The sequence below is a fragment of the Leptopilina boulardi genome, unplaced genomic scaffold, assembly GCF_019393585.1.
Source record: "Leptopilina boulardi isolate dan_hultmark-lab unplaced genomic scaffold, ZJU_Lbou_2.1 LbouV2_372, whole genome shotgun sequence".
Lineage (NCBI taxonomy): Eukaryota > Metazoa > Arthropoda > Insecta > Hymenoptera > Figitidae > Leptopilina > Leptopilina boulardi.
Genome location: NW_026137943.1, coordinates 1006608 through 1022532, shown reverse-complemented (window position 1 = coordinate 1022532; position 15925 = coordinate 1006608). Strand labels below are relative to the sequence as shown.

At 28.5% G+C, this 15925-nt stretch overlaps 1 protein-coding gene across 1 annotated transcript in view; it reads right to left on the bottom strand.

Annotated features, from left to right (window-relative positions):
• LOC127287754 (uncharacterized) overlaps positions 1-15925 on the bottom strand; it is a 94416-nt gene that overhangs the window by 46614 nt on the left and 31877 nt on the right. The window contains exons 4-6 of the mRNA XM_051314848.1: positions 15612-15677; positions 6680-6766; positions 687-5984 (exon numbers count right to left, since the gene is read on the bottom strand). Coding sequence (XP_051170805.1) covers positions 687-5984; positions 6680-6766; positions 15612-15677 — 5451 coding nt within the window. The remainder of the gene's footprint in view (positions 1-686; positions 5985-6679; positions 6767-15611; positions 15678-15925) is intronic.

Genomic DNA, 15925 nt, shown 5'->3' with positions numbered 1-15925 from the left:
CATGTCCATAGAAAACAAGCCACGAGAGTCACGTTTCATTAAATTTTCTGAATGCTCCCTAATTATTTATATAAATGAATTTATATGTATCAAAGGCAAAAAAGACAGAGAGAAAAAAAAAACATCCACAATAAAAAAACCATACAAATTCTTTTTTATCATTTTAATTACATTAAATTAGATCACAACACGGAATTACAGATTATAAATTAATTTCTATCGCACTAAATCCATTTAACTTTAATTGCACTACAAAAAAAACGAGATTGATGAAATCAAATAATTGTTTGTCTTCTATTTTTTAGAAACTAACATCCTAAGACCCAAATTTGCATTTCAATTTTAAAAACCTGATAAAAATTGGCAATTTCTTAAAACTAATGAGAAAACATCGCCCATCAAAAACAAAAAGATTTTATTTATCTTTCCATTTTTCTCAAAATCTAAATTTTTTGTTAAAAAAAAATTATTCTCTTAAATATCATAAAAAAGTGGAAAAATGTTGCTTTGTTAGTAACACTGTTAGAAACAGTAATCCAAAAGTAAAAACGTCATCACTAAGCGTTCATCTCATTAATCAGCGTTTTTTTTTTTTTTTTTTTTAAAAAGGCCAGGTGAAAAATTGGACAGGAGGTTTTAATGCCAACAAATTGAAAACGACACATCAATCCTTTTACACGACTCACCGTCGTCTTCCTTTTCCTTCTCCTCAGAAATTTTGCTGGACAGCTGCAGGAACTCCTGTAAATGTTTTGGAAGACTTTTGGCGTCCTTGACCTCCCTTCCATCAACGAGACATTTGGCCTTCATTAAATCTTCCTCCCTTTCACTAAAATTATCACCATCACCACTACAAAATTCATCTGAATCACTATCATCAAGATTAATTCCAAATTTATTCATTCTATTCTTTGCTTTTGCTATAAATTCTTTTTCAACTAAACTCATATTGTTCCCCTCTTCATTCTTATCTATTGTCTCAATATCTTGATGGGAGCTTATCTTTATAACTTTATGATGTTTTCTCTCTTCTCTCTCAAGGACTTTATGTAAATATTCGTCATACATTTGTTTACGAAAAACCTCACCATTTGTTGGTACTGCAGATGCTATTGATTTTAATTGTTCTTTGTATTTTTGTATCTCAATATTTTCATTGCAAATTTCTTCTTCAATATTATTTGAAACAATTTGATGATTTTCATTATTTGATTTAGTATTAATTTGAATATTTTTCATTATAGTTTCATTAGTTTCCACTTGTTCAATAATTGTTTTATCAGTTGACATTGTATGCTCCACAATTATAGTTTCCTTATGATCTTCGTTTGACATTTTGCTTAATGATTCATTTACTACTGCCTTCGATTCATTTGAATGATTTGTGTGCCAAGATTCCTTGTCAGTTATACCATCACTTATTTTATTTTCTTCGTTATTGATAGTTTGATTTTGATTGATTTTAATGGTAGAATCATCAGGTAGATCGTTACCATCCTCAGGAATTTTGTCGTTTATATTGCTCTTATCCATGTCTGTTTGGTTTGTATTTTTTTCCACAACAACAAGGTTTGTAGTTTTCTGTACAAAGTTTCTATCATCTTTATCATTTTGATAATGTTCATTATTTTCACTATCAAAAATTTTATCACAACCATCATTATTAACTTTCTCAACATTTGTGTCCTCCTCCTCACTCAAAAGCACATTACAAAGTTCACTTTCCAATAATTCAATATATCTCAATTGTTTGTCAAAATATTCCTGAGGAAGAGAATATCTCTTACGACCCTGTAGCTGTTCCTTCATACTCGCTTGTAATTGTTTTAAATTTTCCATTATTTCCGTAGCGGAGATTATTTTTACATTTTCTAAATTTTGATATTTTCTACACTCTAAATGTCCTCTTGGTGGTGATTTATCAAAAATGCTAGTTGTATCTATACAAGATCTATCAACAGTAATTGGATTTTTAATTTTTTGAGACTCATCACAATTGTAATTTATTTTAGAATTATTAGTTCTTTTAGTATCATGTTTTAGATTCGATGATTTATCAATTATTGCACTATTCATTGATATTGGACTTTTGGGTAGTGGTGTTACACTACGAGATGATGTCTCAGGTGATTTTATTATTAGAGCACTATTAACGTAATGGCTAGTTTCGCATAATCGTTTACCAATATCATTTTCAATATTAGTATCATTTAATGTTATGTTTGATTGTTTATCAATTTTTTCATTATTTAAATTAATTTTCAATGATCCGCCCACTTTGTTTTGCGTACTGCAACTGATCGATGGCATCGTATTAAACATCTTATCAGAATTGTGTTGACTGGTTGTAGACGTTGTGTTTTCTATTAATAGTACACCAGACGCACATGTTGGCGTCCATTGAGAGATATGAGCAGCATCACGCCTCGCAAGGTTCAACCAATCACTCAATCGTGTAACCCTCAAACGATCTTGAGAATTTGATAACTTAGGTCGGGATACTGGATTTTCTTTAATAATATTTAATAATCTATTTGCACCTGAATCTTCATGAATTTTACAATTAATTGATGACTCTAATTTTCTTGGTGTTAGATCTATTTTGTAATTCATAGGTGTCAATTTTTGTGGTTGACAGTCCCAATAACTTCGTCTGTTAATAAATTTGGTATGAAGATCCAATAATTTGTCAGCATCTTTACGAATTTCTGATTCTTGTTGTGATGGTGAAAGACAAATTAACACATTTGGATTTTCACTCGTTGGAACTCCCATCCATGTCATTGGCTTTTGCATTTTTGTAATTTCAATTTTATTTTGCAAATTTAACTCCTCAAGATGTTCGTGAATGTTATTTAGATTTTTAAAAATATTAAACTTAGGAAGTGTAATTTCATTTATGATTTGCAAACCATAGGGCATTGATAAAATTTTTTTGATACATAAATTTTTGAGTAAATCTGGTCGATATGCATCATATTTTTCATTTATAGGCACAAAATACAAATCCTCAATTGGTGAATAAGGAATTGGTTGTGGTGATTCAGATTCAATAATTTCTGCCGATGTTTTTAAAAGTGTAAGCTTCCTCTTTGGTTGAGGTGATTTTTTTTCTTCCTTCTTTTCTTCTTCAGCTTCAATGTCATCAATATCAAGAGATGATCTTTTTGGATTATATTTTGCAGTACTTGGTGTGGCAGAACTACTTGTAGAATCTTGATCAGGACTCAAACTTCCGGAATGAATGTCTGGCACTTCTGTATTGCAAATTTCTTTGATCTGTTCCTCTTGAATTGTGACCTCGAGACTGCTATTAGAATTCTCAGTCAATTTATCATTGAACGTTACGGAACGTTCGAAAATTTTACTCGACGAATCAATGGCTCCTTCTATCTCGTGTAAAACTGACTTTTCGTTAAGATCCAGAGTTTGGCACTGATCCTCATGCAAAGAATAACTTTTAACGTCACAATCTTCACTGTCTTTCTTAATGGAAGAAGTATGTTCTGGCTCACTTGATTTTACATTGACGTTGTTAGGACAGGGCGTGGTCCATTTGGATAATTCGGAGAATTTTTCAAGCGTCGTCACATCGTGAGCTATTTCAAGGCTCGAATCACTGCCAAATTTACCATCGTTACATAAATCCATGACACTATCACTTTCGATAGAATCACTAAGACTTGGCGCCATTAAATCGTCAACAATTTCGCGAATGTTGGATGGAAGTTGTTTTAAATCAAAATTCAAAAGTACTTCCTGCACGTCTTGTCTTGATGTCTCATGATTTGATAAGACAGTTAATAGTGTTCTAACAAAATCCAATGTTTTTTGTTCGGAAAAATTTGTTGATTTATAAGCATCAAGAACACGTTCATGATGATCAATTAATGATTCTTGTTGTGATAAAAAATACAAATTTGATTTTTCCTTTGGTTTTGAAATATTATTTTCTTCCAAATAACATTGTTTAGCGTGAAAATTTTCTCTATTTGTTGAAGAATTAATTAAATCTAGATAACTAATAAGATCGGGATAGTGAAATTCATAAAAATCATATGATTCAGGAGAAAATTGATGGGAGAAATTTTGTTTTCTTTGAATTGGAGATGATGATTTGAATTTACAATGTCTAAATGAAGGAATTTCTGTTATATTAAAAGGATAATCAATTTCTGATGGTGTTGGTGGTCTTTCTGGTTCGGAGCCAAAACTTACGGTACGTTTTGGAGGTGTTGGAGGACGTTTTGATCCATACATATCATTAACAATGTTGTCTTGAATTAGGGATGTAAAAATTTGCACAGGTCGATGATATTTTGGATCGTTAATATTTTGCTGTCTCCATTGCCAATGAGGAAAATTATTTTCTTTCGATAAATTTAGAAAATATTTTTCTCTATGAAAATTATTGTCAATTGTTTCTTGTTTTGGAATTTGTTCCTCTGATTTAATGTTTTTATCACTTTCTTTAGAAATTGATGTTCCTTCTTCCATACCATCAGGTATGGAAGTTTCTGCAGCTTGTTTGTAATCATGTTCTTTAGAATCTTCTTCATCTGTTTTAAAAATTTTTGAATTCTCTTTAGAAATTACAGCAGGTATAGAATTGTTTGTATCTTCTTCATAGTTTTCTGCATCTTTAGCGATATCTGCTTCTTTTGGAATATTTTTATTGGAATTTATTAATTCTTCTGGAACAGCATCAATAGGATCTTCTTCTTTGACGTCTGCTAAATCTTCTAAAGCGTTTTCATTAGGATTTTCAGCACCTCTTGAAACATCATTTTTACAATTATCTAAATCTTCTAAACTATCAGAAGAAATTTGTAAACAATTTTTAGAAGCCTTGGCATCTTCGGAATAGATCTCTTCCTCCAATTTTCGCCTTTTTGTTTGATCATTTCGTCGGTACTTGCCAATTTCCTCATTAATAAAGTCTCGGATACTTTGTTCGTCATCAGATAATTTTTCCCCTTCTTCTTGAATAATAAAAAGTTTATTCATTTCCTGAGTTTGTGAAGGATAAGATTCCAAAGCAGGTCTTTTTTTAACCTTCTTTTGCGTTCCCACATCCCATTTGTCATCTTTGATTAAATTTTGCATAGAAGAAGAAGAAGAAGAAGGTAATTGCAGTCCCTCGAGGAAATTCCTCAATTTTTTCTCATCTTCCCTCGACATGTTGGCTTCAATTTCTTCTTCGTTTTCACGTTTCTCAAAACTGGACTCCTCGGATGTTGAGCGTTCAGAAAGAAGATCTCGCTCAACATCAGATTCAGCTTCAACAACAATGGCATGTCTACTATTATCAATTTCGATGTCACTGTCGCTTACCTCTTGGATTTCGAGGCTGTTCTTCTTGTCTGCCAAAATTGCAAGATCAAATTGTCGTTCGCCAAGGGTCTCGACCTTGTTCGTCACACTATTCGAAAGTGGTTTCATTTGTTCTAATGGCTCTGATACAGTCATCATTGTTGTTAAATCATCATTTTTTCCCAATTCCAATATTCCCACACCGGGTATATGATCTAATTTTGCTTCCATTGGTAAATTAGTGATTGTTGTTATTTCACATATTTTTGTTTCAGTATCAAGAATTTTCTTTTCAAGTTTAAATCTATTTCTTCTTGGTCTCCATCTTGTTATTGACATATTATCCTGACATGGAAGTCCATTGAGATTCTCAGTTGTTACTTTAATTGCATTTCCATTAATATTTGCCTCAGCTAAATCCAAATTATCAGTTGTTTCATTATTTTCATCGTTTGATTCTTCCGTTATGGATGAATGATCATTGTTGTCCTCTCTTGTTGAACATTCTTCCGGCGGTGACAGGGGTCGTTGAAATCGTTTCCGATTTCGATTTCGACGGTTCCTTCTGTTGCGCGAGCCGCAAGGCATTCTCAAATTATTATTATTATTATTAACTTCAGTATCGGTGAAATAATCCAAATTTTGATTTCCAATTATTATTATCGATGACTCTTGAAAAAGATGAATAAATTCTTAAATACATTTATTTACGAAACTATAATTCTTTTATTTTATTTTTTTTTGCTGTTATTTAATTTAAAAAAGACACTATTTTTAGAAAATCCCACACGAAAAAAAGGAATGAAATAAAAATGGAAGAAAAATATGTAAAATTCACTTTAATAAGAACGATTCTTTTTTTTTTTGAGAATTGTATTTATAAGAATGAAATTTACACAGCACGACTTTTGTATTTAATTTTCGTGCATTTCAAGAGCTTCTCTGACTCGATGGACGATGTTTATACTAATCTCAAAGAAACTGACTTAACTATTCTAATACTAATAGCTCCCTCGTGCTTTTCAATATTGCACCTCGAGATAGTCACAAAACAACTGTGTCGGTAAAGAAAAAAAAAAAATTTACATTTCCGAACGCTAAAATTTTACAAACTAGTATAAAAAATTTGCAATTATAATTATCAAAAATAATTAATCCGAGAAGAAAAAAAATGAAAATAGAAATATGATGAAATTAATACTAATAATTATATATAATTAATAATAATTAATGAAACTAATATTAATAATAATAATAATAATAATAATAATATAATAATAATAATCTAATCATGCAAGAAGCGTGTTCCAATTTAGCATTCCAGGAAATTGGGCTGTGACATATTAATTAAAATTCAACTACTCACTTTTTGGAGTATTACTTGGCTGATCAGGTGACGAAGATTTTAATCCTCCGTTTTGATTAACGTGATTTTTATCGATATTTGTGTCATCTAAAACAATAATAAAAAAAAAATTTATAATACCTCTTTCAATTTTAAATAAATTTCAATTATAACTATAAAAATCTATTACAGTATTTAATTAAAAAAAAGAACTATTTTATTTTTACGGAATTAATTAACGGATTTTTAATATTCTATCCGCAGTGGAAATAATATTATCATTAAAATGATATATTTTTATTTTAACAAGTATAATCACTGAATTATAAAAACCGGATATTGAAGGAATAAGTATAGTACTTTACAATTTTACATTTATTAATTTTTCTTTTTCACATGAAATAATTATTATTTTAAAAAAAGAAAATTAATAAAAATCAAAAATAGATAATATAAATTTTTTTTTGCATGAAGAATTAAATAAATTTATTTTAATTTTTAAAAAGAAAATTCCATATAAATAGAATTTAAAAATTTTATTTAAAACGAAAAATGAAATATATTTATAAATATATTCAACGGAAATACCATTTAATTTTGAATATCCTCAGATTTAACAATTAATCTCTATGTGTATTTTCACAATTATCGTCTGTTTAATCTGTTATCAATTTGAAAAAAATAAAAAATTTCACTTTCACAAAATTTATTGTAAAAATTTTAATGATTTGATAAAAAAAAAAGAAACTTGAGACTTATTTTGAAAATAAAAAACAACACGAGATAAAATTGAGAGTTCGAACACTTTTTGGCACACGAAGCCAAAAACAAGAGCCGGTTAGTGTCAACATGGCATGCATGCAGGATGCTTGAATCGTCAGTACTCACTGAATATGTGATCAAACTTAGACACCCAATGTACGATCGTACCCCACCCACATGAAAAATACAAGCACACAATTTATTCCCTGTCTACCTGCATGTGTTGTTGTTTTTTTTTATTACGACAATATGTGTAACATGAATGCTATTATGCATACAAGCTTTCATGTGTGAAAAAGTTCTTCTACATATGCATAGTCTATTAAAGTTTATTTTTATGTTTATCAATATATATTTCCCTGTATATGAACTCAATGAAAAACAATAAAAATTATTTAATCCTAAATTCTATTTAATTTTAATCTTAATCCAATGTTCTAATCCTTAATTCTAATCAGTGATCCTGAATATTAGTCCTAAATCTTAAACCAAAATTTTAACACTTAATCCTAAATTCTTTTTCTAAACCAAAAGTTTAATCCAATGTTGTAATCCTAAATCCAAATCATTAATCCTAAATAATAATCCTAATTCTTGAACCAAAATTTTAATACTGAATCCTAATGAAGAATCATAAATTTTTGTTCTTAATCTAAATCTTAATCTAATCCTAAATCCTAATCCAATGTTCTAATCCTTACTTCTAATCAGTAATCCTGAATATTAGTCCTAAATCTTAAACCAAAATTTGAACACTTAATCCTAAATTCTTTTTCTAAACCAAAAGTTTAATCCAATGTTGTAATCCTAAATCCAAATCATTAATCCTAAATAATAATTCTAATTCTTGAACCAAAATTTTAATACTAAATCCTAATGAAGAATCATAAATTTTTGTTCTTAACCTAAATCTTAATCTAATTTCCTAATCCTAAATCCTAATCCAATGTTCTAATCCTTACTTCTAATCAGTAATCCTGAATATTAGTCCTAAATCTTAAACCAAAATTTGAACACTTAATCCTAAATTCTTTTTCTAAACCAAAAGTTTAATCCAATGTTGTAATCCTAAATCCAAATCATTAATCCTAAATAATAATCCTAATTCTTGAACCAAAATTTTAATACTAAATCCTAATGAAGAATTATAAATTTTTGTTCTTATTCTAAATCTTAATCCAATTTCCTAATCCTAAATCCTAATCCAATGTTCTAATTCTTAATCCTAATCAGTAATCCTGAACTCTAGTATTAAATCTTAAATCAAATAATGAAAAATCCTAATTCTTAATTGTAATTCTAAATTCTATTGCATTTTTAATTAAATATGTATTTTCCTTTCCTTAATTTATGTACATTAACTTATGTATACATTTTAGTAACCTTGTACAATATATTTTTAAAATAAATGAAAATATTCATTCCCCTCTTATTTGGGATTCATGCATAGAACCACTTCCGAGGTGAACTTCCTTCCGAAAACACATATAAAATGACAGTATAACTTAATTCTGACTATATACCCTATCTGGCATCTATACAAATGTATTATAGCTACTTAAATATTTTTTTTTATTATGTCACGATTTGTAATCGCATGTATCACGTGTGTAACAAATAATAATGCTTCAATGTATAATAATAATAATAATAATAATAATAATAATATTAATAATAATAATAATAATAATAATAATAATAATAATGAATCGAAAACTTTCAAGTCGAAAAAATAATAAATTTTGTCATATCACATAAAATAGGTTTTCAAAGTGAGATTATTTTCAAGAATGTAGAAAGTACACTTTCAGGGTGAGTGTCTCTTTAATTAGGTTCTGCACACTCGAGACCATGCAAGGGGTGCAAGCCTGAAAAGATACAACTTTACTGATTGTGAGCACTATGGGAAGAAAGTGACGTATTTAAGAGGCTTTTAACTGACGATATAAACTTTCCGGGAAAAACTAATAAAAACTTGCGTAATATCTACAGCAACACATTGAAAGATTGAAAATAGGACTATAAATTTCGTTTATTGAGCTGAATTATATGACTAAAGCTAAATTTTACACAAATAAAATCTAAATTTTATATGAAAAAAAAAAAAAATAATAATAAAGATACAAAATATTTAATCCTGAACGTAAATCATAAATTCTATATCCTAAATTCTATATTTTAAACCGTAAATTCTATTATTATTATTAAATTAATTAGAAATTAAATTTCTAATTAGAATTGTAATCCTAATTCTAATCCTGAATCCTAATACTAATTCAGAAATTTTAATCCTCGATCATAAAACTAAATCCTAATTATAAATCGTCAATAAAAATTCTGTATTAATTATTCTTAATTCTTATTTTTAATTATAATCCTTTAACTTAAATCTTATTCGTGAATTTTTAATCCTAAATCTAAAGTTAAATCATAAATCCTGAATCCTAAATTCAAATTACTAAATTCTTTATTTTAAATCGTAAATTCTACTCTTAAATCCTAAAAATCATTCTAAAATCCATAATTCTAGTCTTAAAAACAAAATCCTTATTTCTAATTCTTAATCTTGAGCGTAACAACAAAATCCTTATTCAAAATTATTATTCTGAATTTTAATTCTAAACGCTAATTCCAAACACTAAAATAAATATCCTGAATTATAATTCTCAAATGTAAGTGTAAATTTCAGATCTTGAATTTTGGTTTTGAATTATAAATCGTAAATCCGTATTAAAATTCTAAATCATGAATTAAAATTCCAAATCCTGAATTCGGGTTCTGAATCATAAATCCTAATAATGTATTAAAATTTCAAATCTTGAATTCTGGTTCTAAATCACAAATCCTAATTCTAATACTGTATTAAAATTTCAAATCGTAAATTCTGTTACAGAATTATAAATCTTAATTCTAATACTGTATTAAAATTCCAAATCCTGAATTCGGGTTCTGAATCACAAATCCTAATTCTAATACTACATTAAAATTCCAAATCCTGAATTCTGGTTCTGAATCATAAATCCTAATTCCGTATTAAAATTGCAAATCCAGAATTCGGGTTCTGAATCATAAATCCTAATATTGTATTAAAATTCCAATCCATGAATTATAGTTCTGAATCATAAATCCTAATTGTAATACTAAATTAAAATTCCAAATCCTGAATTCTGGTTCTGAATCATAAATCCTAATTCCGTATTAAAATTCCAAATTTAAAATTTGGGTTCTGAATCATAAATCCTAATAATGTATTAAAATTCCAATTCATGAATTATAGTTCTGAATCATAAATCCTAATTGCATATTAAAATTCCAAATCCAGAATTCGGGTTCTGAATCATAAATTCTAATTCAAATCCAACTTCATGAAAATTCTAAATTTTTTTAATTCTAAATATGAAGGATATTTTCAATGAATTAGAGTCAAAGAAATGTAACGAATTAAAATTTATATATTTGTAGTGAAACATTTACATTTATAAACGGAGTTAAAATCGAGAAGGAATTAAAGGGGTTGGGAAGGGAGAGGTTACAATCGTTGAAATTCGGGATGGGCTTATGAAATGGAGGTCGTGTGAGGTGAAGGATATAAATGTAAAACATGAAGGATAGAAGATGAGACTTGCGGAAACATGGGCACGGCCCCCAACGGCCCATGACACCGCGCCCATGCAATACATTAACATGTGTCATGTACATGCTTATGTTGATGTTTCCAACACATTTGCAGGATTTGATGCCGGTCTAACCAACTGATTTGAAATCGATGCTATCTATACATATATACATCAACGTGACCCATTGCATATATATATATATATATATATATATATATATATATATATATATATACAAACGCACTAGTAAACGTTGCCGTTAATGTGACATTAATTCAACAAAACACGACAATGCCCGGTATCACTTGATGCTCTCGCGGACATATATATATATACATGAACACGATAAAATTGATAATTCTCGAAAATTTTCGAACAATATATATATGTGCATTAAAATTTTCATAAAAATAAATCACATTTATAAATGTGAATAGAAGGATGAGAGCTTTTAATGTATATCCAGGAATTCGTCGATTAAAAATATTGAATTTCCATAATTTTTATAGTCTGAAATAAATTTTTTTGGTCTGATATAATATGAAGACAATGATATCTCTCAGGACTTTCTATATACGAGAACGGGACAGCTCAACCGATAAAGGAATAATTTCCGGTCAAGCCGCTTGGCTTGTGGGGTAGAGGATTCTTATTTCCGGAGTAAAATTATTCCTTATAGAGGATGCTGGTTATGTAAAATTGACAAGTCTATAAACGGAAGTTCAATTTCACGTTAAGCGTTTACTTCCATCATCCTCAAAAAAAAAAAACGTGTGTGATTTTAAGATTATAAAAGAAACGTTAAAGTTAGAATATAAACATTAGAAACGTAAAACAAACTTTAAGGTTGTAGAATTCAAAGGTTGTAGGACAAACTTTAGAATTTTAGATTCACCTTCAGAACCGCCCTTATCCATTTTGGCGAAAATATAACTTTAACCTTTACGCCTAAACTGACCTTCAACATTAATTTAACATAACATTGCATTTTATGCTAATTTAATCTTTAACCTTTAATTCTCTAAAAAAGTAAAATAAAATCTATAATATATATACCATCAATTTTATTGACATCCGAAATCTCTCCAAATTCCTCCTCGAGATCGATTTTCTCTAGTAAATCATTATTATCGAGAGGAAAATTTGAATCCGTCACCTCGATGATTTCCAAAAGTACATTAAAATCATGTACTAATGACTCATCATAAATTGGCTCAATTTTCAAAATATTTTCCTGTTGATTTTTTAATTCCTCTTCTATAAACACTTTTGCATTATCACCATTTTTTACTATCGTCTCTATTAAACATTCACCATTAAATTCAAAATTTTCCACTAATTCTAAATCACATTTTTTATCATTCCTTTCAAAAATTTTTTTTTTCTCCCAATTCTCTTTGATATTATTCTCGTCTAATTCCTCATTATCATCATCTTTGAATCTAACAGTCTTTCTACTAGCAGGTGAACCATCTCTACTGTAATTTCCTTTATCCTTCTTTAAAATTGGTTCACGATTTAAAATATTAATCATTGTTTGTTCAATTTGCAAATGATCGTGAACATATTTATTCAATTTTGATGAATAATTTTCCTCTTCAATTTTCTTTTTTGTAAAATAGTAAATCATTTTTTTATGACAATTATCATTATCATCATCAGACGCAATTGCCACTGTATTCATTCGTCTAAAATCAAGTGTATTTAATTTATTTTCAAAATTCTGACGACTCTCGGGATTCTTGAAACAATCCGGTGGATCAATTAGGAATTTCAATGCCTCAAATTGTTCATTATATTCCTTTTCCAAATCAACATGCTTCACTTTATGTAAATTCTTGAAATTCTCCTCATCGTTGGAATTCAATGTTCTCTTATTTATTTGTAAATAATTTAATGAATTAATATTTCTATCATCATTATCATCATCATCATCAATAATTGTTCTTTGTTCCTTAATTAAATCACGTTTTTTCATTCTATGCCGTGTCTCGTGACGAATTTTTGGTCTTAATTTCTTTTGTCGTCGCCATGGTGAGCTGAGAACTTTTAAAATTGTTGGAAAACGTGACGACGATGTTTTCGATGGATTTTCAATTTTTACCAAAGGTCGTTTTGTCATTATCAGTGGATTAAACATTTCAGGTTGATGATGACGACGTGACGTTGAACTAGCCTCGTCAATTGAAGTAAAACAACGTGAACAATTGAGAAATTTCATTTTTTTTCCAGTGGCAGTATTTTTTTTTTGATGAATTTAAAAATTTTTCACATTATATGAGCACAAAGTTGTGAAATTTTTTTTAGTAAACAAACTTTGACACTGATAAGAATTTTTGAACTTTTTTGAGTCATTCTTTTTGCGTCAATTAATAAAAGATTCGGATGAATGAATTTGATCAAGGTCTATTATATGTAATGTTCTCCGGAGCGAAGAAGAAGAAGATGATCGTCATCATCATGATAACGAAGATGAAGAGGAAGAAGAAAAAGTAGGTGTCATATGCCTTGGAGATAATTTGTTTCGCGAGGAATATAATAAGTATAAATACATATTGAAAAATTTTTCTGATGACTCGTTTATATACGCGATGACGCTCGAGAAAGTGAACACTGACAACTAAAGTTGAATATTGCTTCGACAATAGAAAAAGAGGAAGACGTGAATCGGTTCTTGTCGTTGGTAGGCGCGTAGGGCGCTTAAGTGGAGGGTGCGCCCGTCTCGAGCAAACACGTGGGTGTAATCAGCAGGTGCATGTATGCGTGAAAGTACGAGGGACATTGCTATGGTTTGCTTCTTTGTTTAAAAAAAAAATTAAGGAGGGGATAAATCTTGGCCTTGTTGAATTAAAATTTTTGAAAAAAATATTACTACATAATATATTCGAACTTGAAAGTCAACAATAGAGGCTGTATATAAAGTATAATAGGAAGTGAAATTCATTTTCATCATTGTCGCCAATTCACACTTTACATTGTTACTGAAGAGAAATTACGTTTTTTTTTAAAAAAGATTTTAAAGCTAATTTTTTAGATTTTAAATTTAGTAACTATTCAGAATTGTATACTGCATCTAAAATGTAATACATAATCTTAATTTTATATTCCAAAATAGTGAATTTTAATTCCTAATTTTTAATTTTTAATCCATGGCTAAATCCTAATTTCTGCAATCTGAATTCAAAATACTAAATTATAAACCAAATTACTAAATTATGTTACATTCGAATTGTAATCTAGAATCCTGAATTTTACATCCTAAAAATTCTAATTCCTAGTTATAAAATCATATTCATTAATCTTAAATAATTATTCCTCATCCTAAATTATATATCCCTTTTTGGAGAATTATATTTTTATCTCTTCAATTACAGTGAATGCAATCAAATTTGTTCCAACAAACAAGGCAATAAATTTGAGATTTCCCTTTTTTTCTATATCATAGTAACTTTTATTGTTAATGAAATTCCTTTGTGCATAGAGAGATTTTTCGTTTTGATTTTGAGATTACGCATATAACCAACTCAGATTATGTCTGAGGGATTAATACATACGTGACATGGATTTGGGAACTAAAAGATTATAGCCTTTGTCAACTAAACGTCAAAGCAGTCTACTTGAATGTAATCTTGTTGATGAACTTTATATATATATATATATACATAAAATATAATATATTGTACAAGATAGAGAGATGTCATTAAATAAAGACAGTGTTCGTTAAGTGCATAATCAGCAAGGCATGAAGTCAAGGCAATTTCATGAAGGAGAGGAAATTAAATTTTAGTTGGGTTTGTCTTCGACAAATATTAGCCCTTGATTGGTATAAAATGGGACTATTTTGATATGCATGGATCAAGAACTTCAAGAGAGTGGTGGTATAAAAGTATTTGGTATAAGAAAAAAAAGGGGGAAGGAAGGAAAAATAATGTGCGAGAGGGAGAAAGAGATTAGTGAGATAACCACTACTGTACAGCACTATGTGCACTTTGTGATTTCAAGCGTGGGTGAGTTTGACAGTCGAGTTAAACGACGTATATATAGGGTCTTTTATCAAAATCAAGTGAAAGCTTAATTCCATGTTTAATTGAATAGCCATTTAGACATTATATATCTATCCAATTAAAACAACAATCGTTTTTTTTTCTTCACTTGAAAATTTTTAAGCGCCTATTTATATATAGGTGCTTAAAACAATGTGTTTTAAGAACACTTGAGATATTAAATCAGAAATCCTAATCCTCAAGTTAATAATCATCAATCCTAATCGCCAATCCTATATCCTTAATCCTACATCATTATTAATATCCTTAATTTTGATCGTCAATCCTAATCCAGTATCCTTAATCCTTAGTACTATATCCTAAATCCTATATCCTTAATTCTATATCCTATATCCTTAATCCTAATTCCTTAATTTTGATCGTCAATCTTGATCATCAGTCCCAATACTAATCCTCAATCTCGATCTAAATCCTCAATCCTAAATTCTAGTTCTAAATTCCAGACCAACATTTCAGTTTCTATTCTAAATCCATTATATAAATTTTAAATAAATATATTAAACAACTCACCAACTCCGTTTTTTGTCGGTTCGTCTGTGATTATACGCGTGTTTAATTTGATTGTTTTTGTGGTTTCTAAAAAAAATGAAATATTTTTAATTAGATTTATAGATAAAGAATTTAATAAATTCATAAATACTTTCAATAGTGTTATAAAGTAATTATGAAAATTTTAAATTATAGTAACGTTTTAATACTAAATTAATAATTTAAACATCAGATTTAAATAAAATTGTAAAAAAAATTATATGGCAGTTTTTCAAATTTTCTGGAATTGGTTTCGGACTTAAGTGAATAAAAATAAATAAAATAACAAAATTAAT